Source organism: Malurus melanocephalus, unplaced genomic scaffold, assembly GCF_030028575.1.
Source record: "Malurus melanocephalus ecotype Western Australia unplaced genomic scaffold, MMel_1.1 scaffold_571, whole genome shotgun sequence".
Classification (NCBI taxonomy): domain Eukaryota; kingdom Metazoa; phylum Chordata; class Aves; order Passeriformes; family Maluridae; genus Malurus; species Malurus melanocephalus.
In genome coordinates, this window is record NW_026623803.1 from 290,959 (window position 1) to 308,393 (window position 17,435).

General features: G+C 44.2%; 1 protein-coding gene across 1 annotated transcript in view; it reads right to left on the reverse strand.

Annotated features, from left to right (window-relative positions):
* ANTXR2 (ANTXR cell adhesion molecule 2) overlaps nt 1–17,371 on the reverse strand; it is a 76,868-nt gene extending 59,497 nt beyond the window's left edge. Inside the window, exons 1-7 of the mRNA XM_057382505.1 lie at nt 17,326–17,371; nt 16,964–17,035; nt 14,694–14,765; nt 8,996–9,077; nt 7,939–8,046; nt 7,772–7,840; nt 6,882–6,962 (exon numbers count right to left, since the gene is read on the reverse strand). Of these exons, the coding sequence (XP_057238488.1) occupies nt 6,882–6,962; nt 7,772–7,840; nt 7,939–8,046; nt 8,996–9,077; nt 14,694–14,758 (405 nt within the window). The 5' untranslated portion in view covers nt 14,759–14,765; nt 16,964–17,035; nt 17,326–17,371. The remainder of the gene's footprint in view (nt 1–6,881; nt 6,963–7,771; nt 7,841–7,938; nt 8,047–8,995; nt 9,078–14,693; nt 14,766–16,963; nt 17,036–17,325) is intronic.
* Between the last annotated feature and the right edge of the window lie 64 nt (nt 17,372–17,435).

Below are 17,435 nucleotides of genomic sequence, written 5' to 3' on the forward strand. Positions count from 1 at the left end.
TGTTTAATTGGTTTGCTAGACTTGCTGGTTTTGTTCTAGAGAATGAAATACTAACTGAATAGAGCAGGATTTYTCATGCTCAATTTTGTGACTGTAATGGCACATAAAGGGAACATGTGTGAAATCAGGATGATGAAGAATTTAAGACACATGTAGGCTAGCACTGTTACAGGTTTCTCATTCATGAGCTGCTGCTTTTTTTACCTAAATAGGACCTGTGCCCCCTAATAGTGTGACAGAATTAGGCTTTAACAAAAAAAAAGATTTGGAGTAGGTTACAAGTGGAAATAAATTTAAGTAGAGCACTTGATTTCTGTGACTATACTTGAGTAACCTTAATCAGACTTCTTAAGTGAGAAGCACTTTCACAGCCCACCTTAGGCTCTGGACAGGCCAGCCCGTCCATATAGCAATTACTGTTCAAACTCCCTGAAGTTTAGTGTTTCCCAAGTGAAGCCTTTTGTTCTTTCTAGCGTTGATTTCAMATCATGTGCCTCTGCTGTGTTCAAGCAAGCTCTTGTCATTTATTTCCCCACTGCCAATCCATGCAGCCACAAGGCAGCAGGACCACCTCATGCTAGATGGAAGACAATCAATTCAGGGTCACTTGGAATGAAAYGCATGCTTTTCAAAGAAGCACCATTTTGGTGCTTCTCTCCCACAAAGCCAGAGCAGGAACTGCAACAGTTAATATCTCTTAGCTCCTACCTTTCTCTGCTGCCAAACATCTGTGCTCATGGCTACGCCTCACTGCCAAGCCYCGCTGGCTCTCTGACACTGCTCAAGAGTGCCGTGGACAAAGAGCAAGGGGAAGGAGAAGGCTGCTACCCTGTCCCCTATCTAAGTGAAAAAAATCCCTGAGACATATGGTCTTGCATAAAATCACCACCCGAGAGAAGCCTGGTGCGGCGTTAGGTTAGTGAGAATATTCTAATTACAACAAGGCTGAGCAGCACCTCATTGGCGGCCAATGAGGAAAGCAAATGGAGATGACAAAACTGTGGGTCATGAGATGCGTATTTTAACAGCATCAGAACCTTTACCCCCAAATTACTAAAAACAACCCTAAACCCATTGCTTACTAAGTAATGTAACTAGGAATCGACAAACTGTTACTTTCCATAACAGGAAAAAGTTGTTTGGGCTATTTTTTTTTTCCTAATTAGTAAGAAAACTCTGGCTCGAAGAAATTTCTCACTAAGGAAACGCTGTATTTCATTTGGACCTGTAACTGYTTCCTTTGGAGCAAGTTGTACAGCATCCCTTATGTAAGAGAGCTGCCAGCCATGCAGGGCTGGCTGACAAGTCCCATCCCAATCACAGGGCACAGGCACGCTCACACTAACCGGAGCAGTGTCAGCGCCGGTGCTGGCTTATCAAGCTCACTGTGCTCCAGGAGAACATTATATGGTTTGTAATATGTCAGAGAATGTCAAATTAAGGGCTGCACAGCAGTGAAGGGTAGAGCAGAAAGCATTCTATTCCAGGCCATTGATTCCTTTTAACAACTACATGCAGTAATTCCCAAAACTATCTCCTCGGTCTCAATCACATGGAAAACATAGCRCAGTGTTAGTTCTGAACCTTGCACCCAGTGCAGCTTGAAGATTAGACTGTCCAAGGGGATTAAAGAAGATGACTGATTTAATCAGAATAATTCTTTTAATGATAACTTCTGCATTTCTCCTCCCCCCACCTCCTTAAATGTCTAATAGTTTGCTTCCTGGATTCCCAGTGCATAAACYGAGCATATTTTCTTCCTACAGGAAATGATCCAATTAAGTTGATGTATAATTGATAATGAACCGTTTAAGCTGATTTTGGCCTTGAAAAATCTTAACAGCGTGCAGTCGACCCCCCCTTCATCTGCAGTGGAGGGACAGCACTTAGGGAAAGAGGGAGAGCAGGCTGAGCACACTGCCCAAGGATGTGTAGCGAGGCAGCCTAGCTATGTGTAGGGAGGGAGCTGTTGCAGGCTGGATAGRGGCAGGGATTACCTGAAAATCATGTAGTCCCTGATTGCTGCTCAGTACCAAGTTGCATCCTGGCCCCTGAGAGCACAGGGTTCAGACAGCAGAGCTTGGTAAGCACTCACATTGGAGACATGGAACAAGCAGTCTCCGGTGTCTAACTCTGGAGCTCCACTGTAGCAGTGGGGAAGTTTCCCACCCTCCATAAACATAAATTCTGTTGCCTTACAGCAAGTGCCAGTGGGAGATGCTGCTGGACTCATGAGTGTTCAGTAATTCACCATCCCCCAGTGCCAGCGCCAGGTCAGCTGAGGAAGAGCTGCTGACAGCACAGCTGGAACAGAAGGCATCRGATTCATGGAGAGAGGCTGGGACACATCTTTAGGAAGCCAGTGCAGTAAGTTTTATAAACATAAAGGCTAAAATTGTTCCTCACATGAATAGCTCTTGCCTACCTCAACAAACCTGGCTCCCCCTCACTAGACTTTGGTTTTGTCCCTGTAACCAGGTGGTTGTCCAACATGGTTTGGGGGCTTACCTCCTCCACTGACTTTGTGTTAGTAAGGCAAACAGGGACAGGTYTGCTGATCACCAAGCTTTGTCAGCAGCCTACGGGCCCCTTCCCTGTGCTGAGCAGCAGGGTAAAGGCGTACTGGTGACAGTAAGTGTCAGATGAGAGGTGACTCCGTGAGGTACCGGCAGTGGCTGAGCGTGGCACTGCCATGCAGTTTGTGCAGTGGCTCCCTGCGGGCCCCGCTGAGCTGGCTGTCACCAATCCGTGTAACTCCAAAGTAGGAATGTACTGCCATGCACAGGGAGTGACACAGGAAMCATCCAGCTGACATGGACACCCCCAGGATATTCTTCACTGGTGTCCAAAGGGATCRGAATGCCAGAAGAATTTTGCTGACTGCTCTTTGCAACAGGGACGGACTTCCCTCTAACACCCATGTAGTTTTACTGGAGAGAATTCACACTTCTATAGCAAAGAAGTTATATTTCTATAGCACTCCCTGCTTAACTCTTTAGACAGTCTGACACTGGGTGAATCTAGGTTTTTTAAGGACTTTGTGTGCATTTAATCCTTTGTTCGACCTCACTGGTCCCAGGTGCACTCCTTCCATGGGTCTAATTCCACATCAGCCCGGGAGTTTACATCCTGCAAACCCTGAGGCCTCCTCTCCCCTGGTCACCCCTTCACCAGGAGGTAGATCCTTGAGTATCRCAATTTGCAACTTTTCCTGGACAAAATGACAGCTTTATGCTAAGGGTTACGGTTTGCCCAGAGAGGCTAAGCCAGCTTGGAGAGAATTTTGCTTCAATTTGCAATGCTCTGGGTAGTGCAACTACTCAGTTTACATGACTTGATCTATTCTCTTTTTTTGTCCATTATGTTTAACAGTCAGTTTCCTGTGTAAAATTAACAAAAAAAGCTGAGCATATGTTAAATGAGCAAGCCAAAAGAGATCTTAGCAACTTTACTTCTAATCCTTTCCAGGTAGAATTTTTAAGAAATTTTGTAACAATGAAAGATAAAACAACTCTAGGCTGACCCCTTTTTTAAACTGACTGCTTCCTCTGAAGTTCTGCATATATCAGTGGCTGTAGTCTTATCTGGTAAGTTTTTGTGGTGCTTCCTAAGAACAAGATATATTTTAACTTCCTGCATTAAGTGCTGTCAGCTTACTTTAGTATAAAAATGTGTTTGTCTACTTAGAGCTGTCATACACTCTAATAATGTTACTGAAGTGAGCTCCCTTAATGTAACTTTTAAAGGTATGAGCTTTGTCCAATTCTGCCTGCAGAGACAACCAGACAACTTTCACTCACAAATCAGCAGGACTTGTGTTTAATTAAGGGTTTAATTTTCTTATCTAGTACTGATCTGCTGCATGGTGACAGAAACTGTGCCCTCCCAAAGCCTTCACACTGTCCTGGCTTGCTCGCAAGGCTATACTCCATGTAATGATCAGCCAAACCCCATCAGCATGTTCCTAAGAGTGCAGAACTTGCCTTCAGCATTTTGCTTTTAAGCTCTGGAGTTCTGCTCAGATTTATTCACCCTGACAATGCTGTTGAGTTTTGACTTTGTAAGTTAGGTATGACCAATGCTGGCAGAGCAAGAAACTTTGTAAAGCAGCCCCTCTCTTCAGATGTCTGCACACAATTTTAAAACTGGTAGTTGATGTTGCTCACACAGCATGGTGGTGCTTAAGCCCTTCTCACTTCTCTGGGATTTTAACAGAACTAATGTCAGAACATGGCATGAGCTCCCCAGCATCTAAGCCAGGGTTACTCTAAATGTTCATCTTAACTGTCTTGATTGTTATCCTGGGTCATGATTAAATAGATTTTGTATATCTGTTCAGAGAAAATGAATTGCAGTAGTTGCTTATACTAAAAGCAACTGCAGATCAGGTACTACAGGTACCCTGTGCTAAAACTCATCACCATATATTCTACCACTAGCAAATGTAGATTAACTGCTCACTCTCCCGGAATATAATACAAATATAACAGGATAGAAGCCAAATAATCTCACACCTGGGAGRGACTAAAGTAGTAGAGGCTCCTGCATCATTCCCACCTAACAGTTCTGGGTTGTAGTTTTGCTCAGCGGTTTTAATTGCTGGGTCACTGMAATTTCTGCAGACAATGTTTTTTTCTGAACAAAACTGTTCACCAACATTCATGCAGGGTTTCACAACTGCACACTTGACTGTACTTTGAGMAATACTGCTGCATGCTTGTGACATATCTCATTTTCATTTGGTTTGAAATTGGCTTTGCCTTTTAGATCAGTGTCTCTTGAGTCTGTATTCTCTAGCTAACTTGAAAACTGAAATGAATTTATAATAGTGACTAAAAGGGAAAACTATGACTCTTTCATGTTCAATTGGATCTGCTTATCAGTGTTATAATGGTATAAGAATGAATTGTCACAATCACTCAAAACCCCTGCAAAGAAAACTGACTATTAACTACAACATGTGAAAATATCCTATTAATATAGCCATCACACATATATTATGAAAAAAACCACACACACATAAAATCCAAACTAAGCAGAAACCCCATCCATGCTCTGTGGTAAAAGCTGAGTGCTGACATGTCCAGTGCAGCTGCAGGCTCTAAATAAACCCCARACCAACTCAGCAGCTTAGTCTGCAGAAGCAGACCTTGCATATACGCTGCAGAACTGTGTAAATCAGTTTGCTATTCCTGTCAGTGCTAAGCTGTTACCTTAAAACAATGCACTGCCGTTCTGGGTGTCTGATCCTGTTCTATAGCTATGAGTTGCCCAAATCTGGGATTTTTACAGCCGGGTTTTTCCTAGGTGCCAGAGAAGCCGGATTGATGCTTGTGCAAACATCATCTGCCATGTCTTATCAGAAAAGCTTCCCTCCCTGCCGACACAGAGGTGAAGGTGCTTTAAAGTCCCTGGGAGGTACAGAAGAGGCAGGCTGTGGCAGTGCTGCTAGCCAGACTGCCCAAAACCACCTTGGCTGAGAACGTGAGTAATGGGACGACTACAGCTTATGCTAACCTTCCCTGTGTTTGAATGACAGACTCTTCAAGGTTGAGCTCCTCAGAAAGCTCAGGCGAACATACTTCTGTTGCCTCCTCAAAGAACAAGAGGAGTGGGGAGCTCTGAGTCCTCAGAAGACACGCATCTGCAGGTGAGTGACCCTTGCTGGAGGGGAAATGCCTAATGCAAATGTCTTTACTCTGCTGTCCCTGACATACTTACGTGAAAAGCAGTGACCTTGGAAACATAATGTCATCAGCTGTGGTTAAACATTCAAGTGCCCAGCCCTGGCACTTCACCAGCAGCATAGCTGAGTCCTCTAAGTCKTTCAAATAGCATAGGATGAAATTTTCAACAGTAAAGGTTTTAGGCAGTACCACATAGGCTGCACTGTCTTTTTAAGAGAATAAATGTCAATGCATCAAAAGGTTGATCACCTTCCTTTAGAAACTACATTTATTTTAAGTAACAAGAAGGAAAATAGGTTGTTGCATTACGGCATTCACAAAAACCACACTGCTCAAGGGAAGTGATAAATTCATCGGTGTAGTATCCTGTATGTGAGTAGTATCCTTTTGTAATTTAAAAAAAGGAAAGGGAAATGAGTGATAGTGGGCTCTTTCTCAGAAATAGGATTTTATTATTATTGCTTTTGACTTGACTTCTGCCAGTGAGCCTGTTTCCACTGTGCTGCCTACGTGCAGCAGCAGAACTACTAACCTTGCATAAAACACACRGCCTTCAGTCTAAAACGAGACAAATAAATTACATCTCCACAACCACAGGTGTCTTCTTAACACAGAGCTGAAACAGTGTCAAGCCACTGATCACAACCAAAATGTTTCTCTCTGATCCATTCCTGCAAGCCACAGTAATCAGCTGAATTGCCTCATCTCACCAGTGGGAGTTTCTCATGCCATGCTGAAAAGTGGAACTGAGTCTTAACACTCACTGGGATAACAGCTGGTTAAATCATGGATTTAAAACACATTTCTCTGTATGTAGAGATTTGGGTAATTTCTAAACTGCAATTATTCCCCAGGATTTTAACCAGTTGTTCTCAACTTTCTCAGAGTAACAGTCTCCTCTTTTTCCAGATTAAAACCCAAAGCAGCCATTGATCAGTGCATGTCCCAAACTTCCCACATGAACTCCCCTCTCCTTGTGAGAAGTCCTCAAATTCTATACGGGGTCTGAGCACAAATAACTGCAAGAGGCACAAGCAGTGCTGATTTACCAAACTGCATCTCTAAGGTAAGGGAGAGGGACCTTTATCTATTGCAATTCCTGCCTTAGGAACCAGTTCTGCCTAGAAAAGGAAGACAGACTGGAGAGTATGCTCTAGTCTTGAGGAAATGTAAAAATTATTGCCTGGTACTCACAGAATTGATTATCCCCTTAAGTGCTTGGAATCCTCCAGTGACAGGGAAGACTTGCTCTTTCACATCAGCAATTCTTTCCAGCTTTGGAGAGAAAATGCATGCAAACATGTGAATCATCTGGAAAACTAAATTCATCACAGTGCTTTACACCCTYAAAATTTAAATGGATGTCTAAAAGCAACCTTCATCAACTCAGCAAAGAAAAGGAAACTTTAGAGCTCTCTCACAGCTAAGAGTTTTCTGAACTGGAGGATTTAGCAGAGCTGACTGCAGCTAACGAAGTGGCAGCCAGTCATCATGGCAAACATCGCACTGAAGAAACCTTTCAGGGCCTGCATCTCGGCAGTGATTTTGTAACTCTGTGCAGAATTACTTTCCCTGTTTGCTCTGCCTTTCTCAGCATCTTCTGCAGGAAGATGTGTACCTCTCTATTTAAGCCACTTTGATGGAACGGGAGTAGCTACAGCCTTCACCGAGACAYAGCAGCTCTGGAATGGCTTTTCAATGAAGGACATGAATCCTGGGCTCTTTTCCTTATCGCAAGACTGCTACATATACGCTGCTTGAGCCTTGTCTACAGCTCCTTTCTTCATGTGATCAGTACCCTGACCTGGCTGCCATTCCAATGAGAGGGGCTTGCCTGCACCCTCTCTGTTGGCAGCTTCCTGTTGCAAGGGGATTTCCGACGGGTCTCCTTGGCAGTGAGCACGATACCAACACATTCTATTTATGTCTCCATATACATCTAAGTGTGTTTCCTGAGCCAGAGAAGTCATTACACTGCCTAATGTAAGTAAAACTAAAATTCTGTACTACTTAAGGTTAACTCTGTAAAAGTCTGGGATCAGGTACTGCCTAGTACTCTAAAATAGTAACGTTCTTATTCTTACCTGTTCTTGTTCAAAATCCTGGACACCAACACAGTAAACTCTTGCTCCAAGCTCTCTGGATTTCTTTGCCTGTGGCATTACAGAACAGAGAAATAAGCATTTATTTTAGACAACAGGCAGCACCCAAACTATGCAGAACATGACATGTATTTCCAGCTGGCACTCACCTCTTTCTCTGCATACAAGGGAATCTGACCATCCAGCTTGCCATCAGTCAGTGCAATGATGATACTAGAGAACCTTGATGCTCCTTGCTTTGCAATTTGCTCATTGGCCTGAAAACAACAATAAAAAAAAACTATCCACCTGAGAAATTATCCACCATGAACTTTTAACCATGATTCATCTTCTAAGCATCGAATATAGCATCTGAAATTACACTCAGCCTCATCCTTAAACTTCTCTCTTATGACAGTCCTCTGGCTCCCTTGAACTGATTACCAGCAGGGAAATCTCTCATCGGTCCTTTCCAGCCACCAGTGAGCCCATCTCCGAAGTGCTGGAGTCACTGACCCGTCAACCCTTGCGAATGCACAGTTCTTCCAGGACAGATCTCTTCAAATCACTGTTAGGATTTCCTTTGCTACCCCCTAGTCTTCAAACACAGCCAGTCGGTTCCAAGATAGAAAAAGAATGGCTTAAAACTTGTATTTTTATTTAACAGCAACAAAATTCTCTTTTACCAGTTTTTCAATGTGCAAAGGTTACAAATGTGGCTCTACAGCCACAGAGGAAAAACTGATTTGTCTGCAACAGTGAAAGCCTAGATCCTCACCTTCGGGGCCACGGCCTTCATATAAGCAGCTGGGAAGTCCGTAATTAAGACAGTCCCAAATGAAGGGCATTTGTCTCACAAACGCTGCTTTGTGCAGTAAAGTCCCCCCAAAGGAGAGTGTTCTGGAAAGCACCAAAATGCCTGGAGCCCTGCTGATCTGTGTGACTGTTTACCATGTCATTGGGATGCTGGCTGAGCTCTGGGAATCATGAAAGAGACCCATGCTCTGTGAGAAGGAGCAAGTCAGTAATTCCATATGGCAAATTGCTGCAATGCTAATCTTCTGCATGAGATTTGCAGAGTGTCTGGGCAACCCTGGGACCACTTAAGCAACCAGAAGAATCTGAGTGTAACAGACTGAGGTGTACAATCAATCTGGTTTTGTTACAGGTTACCCAAAGGGTGAAAACAGAGGATGTGTTGATTGCAAGAAGTGGAGTAAAACCCACCTGTTTTAGTCCTTCGTGTATGTATGTCTCACCTGCTGGTATCACCTCCTCCAGATCCTTAAGACCTTTCTTGATTTTCTCCCTGCAAACAAAAAAAAAAAAAAAAAAACGGTAAGAGACTGGTAGTGTGACCTGAAGTGGAGAAAGGGTGTAATTTATAAACTGAAAAGAAGTATTGGTCCTAAAGGAGAATTGCAATGAAATGGGTTAAATTAGAGCCGTTAGCTAGGATCCCACGTGGAGGCAGATTGTGTATCCATGACAGAAGTGGTGCTGTGGGAACAGGTTTCTCAGRCCTATCTAACACAATATGCCTCAGTGAGTCAAAAAAGCTGGAATCAAGGAAATGTTTGCAGATATTGCAAAGAGATGGCAAAGCCTCAGCATTACGTAGCCCAGTGGAAATTCTCTTATGTTAGGTCTATTCTGCTACTTTAAACTAACTTTGCTTCCAATCACACTGCAGTTTTAGAAGAAACCCCCTAAAACAGCAGCTCTGTTTCAACAGAAATCTTCCAGGCCAGTATGCATAAATTTAATCACATTGAACTAAACTGCAATAATTAAAACCTTCAGAAAATATCAATAGGCAAATGCAGCAGTTGCAAGACACCTTTMGTGTCCATGGGAAAAAGGCAGGATCGAGGTCGGTTTTTACTTTTTTCATTGTCATTGCCTTTCTAAGACATCACACGGAGGTCCACAGCATACTTGGATTCACCAGGATTTCTCATGAGCAYTACAGTAGATCCATCTGCAAGATGCTCACTAACTGTGAGGATGAAAGGGGAGAGGTCAATAGCCACCACCACAGAAATTATTTCCAGTGAAAACAGCACAAGTGGGAGAAAAAAGGCAGAGAGACTACTGAGAGAATCAAATCTGGAGGGTCTTCATTCTTCTGCAAGCAGCTTCAGTGAAGTCTGTGGAAAGTCATGCTAGGAAAGGACAAGCAAAAACTAAGAAGCGGCAAAATTTGGGCCAGAATATATAGAACAYTATGACAAATCTAGGTGAGAACAAGAAACCCAGCAGGGGTGAGGAGATGGAGGGAAAATACATAGCAGGATGCATAAAAGCTTTCCTTAGGCCAGACCAAATGAGAAAGAATGCATATGCCACACTGCCTGAACGCCACCCACTCGGCATTTGTTCCACCGATGGGCTTCCTCTATGTTTAGCAGCCCTGTTCCAAAGTACAATCCTTAGGTGGAAGAACCTCCCCTCACGGGATCCACTGATACAATCGGGGAGGGAGAGAAAGAGAAACGTGGCACTGAATGTATGGAAGGTAACAAGTTATGTAAGATAATACAATCTGTTTGATCCAAATATTTTACATTCAGCATCTATAGAAACAACTTGCAAGTGATTATGTACAAATGCAGCTTATAAACSACAGAGCTGGTGCTTGCCAGAAATGAGTGGCAGCACATCACAGGCGTTGGTGCTCTGCTGCCAAGAAACAAGTAGCAACTCAAGTCCCAGTTTTCTGAAACAGATTTCATTTTGCAAAAATAGCTTTTGTACAATCCGTTCGGTTTTATTTATCTGCAATGTCTTCTGACCCGGTCACACAAAAATCTCTGGTGTTGGCAGACCTCTGCCTACAAGGGGTTTCAGGAAAATCTTTGGTAGCGTGAACGTTTTTAGCTGTATTTAATCAGGCACCATCTCTTTCCCTCAGGGCATAACTGCACCAGACAGACCCAACCAGATGTGAACTAGCTCCACATGTTCTCCAAATTGGTCAAGTGCAAGTGGGTCCTGGTGTGCATGTCAGAAGGCCGGTGTGGATGCAGGACTTGGGGCCCCAGAACCAGCAGGAGAGGTGGGCTCTGTCACACTAAAACTCACCCCTGACTGTTTTGGAGGCAGGCCATGGGAGCTTGTGTCTGCCTGCACTGTTCTGATAATGGGATTCTCTGCAGTCGACCAGTCACAGCACTCAGGACCCCCATTCCTACTCCCCAGTGCTCTCACAACTTCCCTTTTTCTAGTTTCTGTAAGGCTTTTCGGTAGACACAGAAAACCCCAGGGAAGTTCTGGTTGTGTAACTCATCTGTACCATGAGAGCGAAGTTCTGCCCTCAGCCTGGGTGCTTGGACATCCCACAGCACAGATCGGGAGCACTAACAAAGGCTGAGGATCACTGGCTTTGTGCAGCAAAGCAGACAAGGGAGGGATGTGGAAGAGGCAAAACAGAATCAGCAACTTGCAGCCTGTGTTTGGGCTGAGCAAGTGCAAATTTAATATCTTTTCCCCACTCAGCATATGCTCTGCAGCCCATTTCTGTATTTTAGCACAGGCACAACTAATTTTTAATAGCTACCCCATCTGTTTGCTCTCTAAGCTATGGAACTGCCTCAGAAAACAGCAGCAGCCAGGCAAACACAGCTGTTGATATCCATGCAGTTTCCAGAATGGCTTTTCTTGACTCCTCTGGGTGGGGGGTCAGTGTCTTTCTTGTGTTGCATTCCACCTATTGAAATGCCGGAATCTTGAATTATCTCAGTGTGTTGCACGTAAGAGCACGGGCAGGAGAAGGTGGCTCTCACTGAGAATGTATTTATGGTGAGAAATGGAGCCGTGTGCTGCAAGGCAATGTGCTCATCTCTAACAAATGAGGGTAAACATRACAGGTACTTGGGGACTTGGGGTTTGCTGCTAAGAAGGATATACAGTAAACAGGAAAAAACACCAGCGTGTCAGTGAAACCCAGAGGGGGAAGTGTTCTTTAATAAAAAAGAGGGATGGCTCCAACCCAGCAATGCAAGCTGTCATACCAGTGACAGGAAACCCTGCATGAGCCTCCTCAGATGCGTCACTTGGAGGAGGTTCATGCCTTCTATGCCTCTTCAATACTACAGAGGGTGGATTCAATTGTAATAATYATTCTGCTTCAAACTTGAGGCCTCCTGCATGGGCTCCAGATGGAAACCACATCAGTGGCCAACTGCTGTACTTGATACACCGAGCAGAACACTCTCTCCCCAGATGGGTCTGTTTTGGCAGGCTGCTTGGACCCAAGTGCAGGAGAAGCTCACGTGACCGAGGCTCCAAGTGCATCCATGTCTTACGCATGCCTGTGAAACCAGGAGCAGTCAGTACATCACTGGACTACGAACAAGGACGGTATGTTTGGTCATGTACCACGTACTCGAGTGTCCTACTCTTCCACCTTCATTAACACAATCTCTCTTTATTTCCAGCAGGAATTTCACCCAGGCAGAGGCAGCAGGGTTCGTCCTGGCCACTGGCACCGGTCAGTGCTGCCAAAGCAGGCTCACAMAAACCTAAGTTTGCTGCTGGCCAGCACAGCTGGGCAGAACAGAACAAAGGTAACATCATGCCAGCTGGGTGGTATTCCTGAGTGTATCCACTGTCCAAACCAATTGCCTTCCAATACTGAGCCCCAAAGGTGAGTGCACCAATCTTTGTTTACCACTTACTGCAGTTTCCAGCTGAACTTCACAAGCGTGTGCTTCAAATGGGCTTTAACTATTGTGAGAAGGCTTTTCCACCTGGGTGKTGTTGTTATTCTGTGGATTTATTATATCACTGTGTGTATTGTGATTAATAATGACTTCTCTTTCCAGAGTTAGTCACAGAGCAGTGTTCACACTCACAAAATATTTGGGAATTTGGGGCTTTCTTTATATCCAATGCTTTATTGTGCAGTAAACCCAACAAGAGCTTTGTGCAAACAGTCAGAAGCCTAAGGCTTTCAAAACAGAAAATACTGCCCTACCTTGATCTAACTGCTGGGAAGAAATTTGTGGTTTCCTRACATCTGGGAATTAGCARCTAAGCCAGAACAGAAACATGCCCSCAAGTCCAGAGTGCACAAAACAAAACAAGGCCATAATATCCCATAATCACCCCCWCAAACACCCATCCCTAGAACTGCACTGTGCTTAGCATTCTTATCTTCTGTTGGGAACAATCGGGGTCAGACAGTCTCAGTATTTTCCYTCTGTCAACTTCTTTAATATTTAAAAGGACAGCTGCTCCATCCTTACCTATGTACATATGTTCACAGCAGTCTCCTTCTCTTTCTCCTTGTAATTCCTTCTGGACAAAAAGRGTGGTACTTTCCTTCCCCTGGTACACTCACAAGAGCATCAGCCAACCTTAAATTAGAGCCAAGTTCCCCAAGGGAACCCACTAGAACTGCAGAGGTTGTGTCTGTTCTTTTCATGACGCTTCTGAGAAAAACACATTTCTGTCCATGGTTCCAAGTGTGCCATAGACAGGCAGTGAAAAAGGCGCTTGTGTCCCTGTGGCAGGGTTCCAGCATCCTGCCCAGCATTTCAAGTGGTCTGTGTGCTATCAGTGCTGCCTCTCATGCTTGATAAGGAACAGGCCGCTGACAGCCCATTGAAGTGGAGAGAAAAGACCTCATTGACTTCAGCAGGCCTCAGAACAGGCTCAAGTGTCCTCTCCTGACCCYTCTCAGGCCATCTGGAAAAATGGCTTATAACCTTGTCTCTACCCACAGAGAGCAGATCCAATATCCCAGTACGGACGGGGGAACGTAGCTGTTCTGAAGTCAGGCCACTTTTTTAATGCTAAAACAGGAGGGGCTGAGAACTGAATTTTCAGGCATCTCGGATGTCAGCTACGTTTCTGTACCATGACATATGTCTGTTGCCAATAACAGGTCTTTTCAGGAAGTCTTGTACTTGCTGTTACAAATTATTTWAAACAAACCTACAACAGAACTGACCAACTACAGCAGACCACATTTTGCGCTGGCCCTACTAACGGGAGCAGAAAGGAAGGACTACCTCACTTCCACCCTGCCCAGMTCTACGGAATGATTCAAATGGTTTATCCACATGTTTAAAACCCGTAAGATTGTGCACTGCAGTAACTTCTGGACAGAAGGAAGAGAGCAGAGATCCTGATGGTTCTGAAAAGACTGAGAGGACACTTGAAGGAAGGACTCTGACAACAATGCCATTGTCCTCTGCTGAGAGCACTCATTCCACAAGACCATTTTCCAGTTTCTGTGAGTTCAGTAATTATTTTTGCAACATTCTCTTCTCTACTTGTTTCTCCTCCTTCTGTTTCTCCCCACCCATTCTAGAGCTATCCTAACTTCTAATCCTTACTTGCTTTAGAAATCAGAATGAGCAGCCTTGAATTCCAAAGCCTTTGAAACCATCCACTGAAAGTTTGCGCATATCCATACACCACCACTGTGCCTTGCACCCTTCAAGTGGCACCAACTCCCCCCCGGCTAAAACAGATTCTGAAGTTCAGACTAGGAAAGACAAAACAAAAATATGGGAAACATTTATTTACCATTTTATGCTTTTCCTAGACATGAAAAAATCCTGATAACCMTCCTACGGATATTGCCTTAAAAAGCAAATGCAAGAAACATTCTYGTGCTGTGCCTGGGAAGATGCAGAATCACACAGAAATTAAAACACTACTGGTAATTTTTCTGCAAAGCAGTAGCAGAGCTAACATCAAGTATTTGTTTCCCATCATTCCTCGTTCGTTTTCCTTTTTTGTGAGGCTATCAAATAATATGGTCACAAAATTAAATGTGRACCAAAGCTCTGCAGGGAGGCTTCATAAGTGGCCACCACTTATAGGTATCATTTGTTGTTCTGTATCTGTTACTGCTCCTGTGATTGAGTAAGGGCCCAGGGAGGGAGAGCATTAAAAAAAGCAGTGCACTAACCTGTCTCCAGTTAGCGGCAAAATGACGTGTGCCTGCGTGGAAAACACGATAAACGACAATCTCATCTTGGGGCTTTAGAAAAGGGAAAGAAGGCAAAAACACAATTCAGAGAAACACACAAATGCACAGCAYTTCATAYACTTATTCAGGTTTCACTCACATGATCTTTATCCTCCTAGGAAATATACTTTTTTTTTTTTTTTTTACTTCCTCCCTCCTTCCTAGGAATATACTTTTGAACTACAAATCCAAAATGAGAGGAATTAAACCATTTTTGCCCATCTTCTCCTTACGCAGATGCTCGGTGAACAAAGTAGCAGAATTATCACTCTCTCTCACATGACCAGTCTCCAGTGATGTCGCCTCCCCATGCACAGAAGGTAATGCATGTTCTTTGCTACTGTAAGGGCCACTGGTGTAACACCAAGGCAGGGCCAGCGCTCGGTTCCCTGTGCTCCCGAGGGTACTAASCAGGCACATTTCCGTCTTTGAAACTGAGCCTGTCTATTTCGCCTTTTCTTTCCGGCCGACACAATGTCTATTTCCAACTCTGCTTTTTGTTTATCAAATCCTCCCAGTCACAAAATCAGTGCCTGCCTGCAGAGTGTCTCWGCCTGAGAAAGCAGCTGCAGACTCKTCCAGAGTGGGACTGGGTTTGTTTCTCTTTGTTTGACAAAGAGAGTTGGGAGACTTGAGAACTTCTTGCCTAAAAGCATCCAGGGAAATGTAATGGTAAAAGGCAATACTGTATGAATTTATTTTATTAAGATATTCAATCTTTTTTTTAATTTCTTTTTGTTTGTTTTTCAGAAGGTCATCTGTCTCTTTGCATCATATCTAATKAGCAGTGGAAAATGTTTAAGAGTTGCCTGATACTCTGGAGGCCCAAGACAAGAAAAGTTGTAACATCTCTCCTACATGATTTTAAATTTTATCCATCACAATATTAGTATCTTCAGTAGCTTTATAATTCAATGAATATGAGTATCAGCATTAATTAATCAGGTTAATATTAGTAAGGACTTAACACTCATAATGTTGAATGACCATATGTTTTCATTTAACTGATGTCAGTGATGCRACTTAAAATTATTAACATCATGAGAATGTAAGTACTGCAAGTCTGCACACAACTGCAGAGACCTTGGATTTAAGATCCAGGCTGGCAGTCTATCCATAATGGCTCTGAAWACCAAAATCAGAGATGCTCTAAACTAAATCAGAATCAAAACCAGGGGATTATCGTCCTTTTTAGCTGCCAAACAAAAGCAAGTACTTGCAATCCCAACCTCTGGTGACTGCATCACTGCCTACCAATTACCGCCAAGACTTCCCTCTTGGACATGCAACTCCAGGTGTAATACCCTCCTCGTTACCTTTTAGCCAACCTCTCTTCAGWATCCCCACAGAACTGTTCTCCCTAGCCAGCCCATCCGTGCCTGCTCTGTGAGCATTCAGGCTCTGGGATGGGCATGCAGTCAGACCTCCACACAACTGTGGCAMGAGGAGTGTCACTTGGCTGGAGAGATCCTGAACAGAAAGCCACTGAACAAGCTCCACCCACTTGGGGGGAGCGGGGTAAATGCATTACGACCTACCCCAAAAAACTGCTGCTTTGGTATCAGGCTCTCTTTATCTTTTTTCTTTTCTTTTTTTTTTTTTTTGAATTCTGGATTTTGTTGTAGAATATTTTAACGGAAAGCACAGCAATCCTCAGCTCTTTGTAGACAGCAGTCAGCCAGGATTTACCGCAGCTATTTCAAGGGGAGCTGGACTTTACCAACAGCACTGCTGACAGTAACAAAGTTGTACACGTAAGTACAACTGCACTGTTACACAGCATGGGCTTCCTCTGCGTTGAGCTTTAACCCTGCTCTCTTCTTTGGACCTGCACTATATGTTTACACATATACAGAYGTGTTCAGACTGGTTCTTTATATAGATCTCCAAATATGGAATTTGAGCAGTACTCCATCAGATATAAGGCACACGGTATACTCAAAAACAAGTTTTAAAAAACATCAAATAACATCTGAGAGTCATTTAAGAGACCGARTATTTAAAGATATATTGTCACCTTTTTGCTGAGCTCCAGGCACGAGGGAAAAAAGAAGTAAAAGTTTCCAATATTTTATAGCAATTTGGGTCTTAGAAGCCAAACATTAAAGCTGTTTGTGAAATACATCCCCTGAGCTTGCAAAAGTACGGGGTTTAATACAGCCCAGAATTACCCCAGCATCACCTCGGGTATCACAGGCAGCACCACGCACCTCACAAATCTTTCCGTCAACTGATTTACAAAATTAAATATCTCTCGCCAGTTCGTCGCCACGCTCCCAGACCTAGAAGGGAAAACCAGAGCACATCAGCGGCCTGACCTGGGGTGACTTTTCGGGCAGAAACTGACAATATTCGCTGCTCCAAACATCTCGAGGTACCGCCCGCTCTCCCCGGTAAGTTTGTGGCGATATGTCGCGGACCCTGCGCTAAGGCGTCCCAGGGCYCGGTCCCACCTCGCCCTGAGGGAAATTGCGGCTGCCGAACTTCCCCACGAAAGCCCGGCCATCGCGGCGGGCCGGGCGGCAGATGATGCCGCCGCTCCCCCTTCCAGCGTATCCGGCCGCAAACGCACCTCCGGGGGCAGAACTTCGAACGGCTTCTCTCCACATCCCCCCAGCGAGGTCCCGGCGGCATTCCCGAACTTCCCGCCGAGCCCCTCTCGGTGCGAGTTTCTCGCCGCTC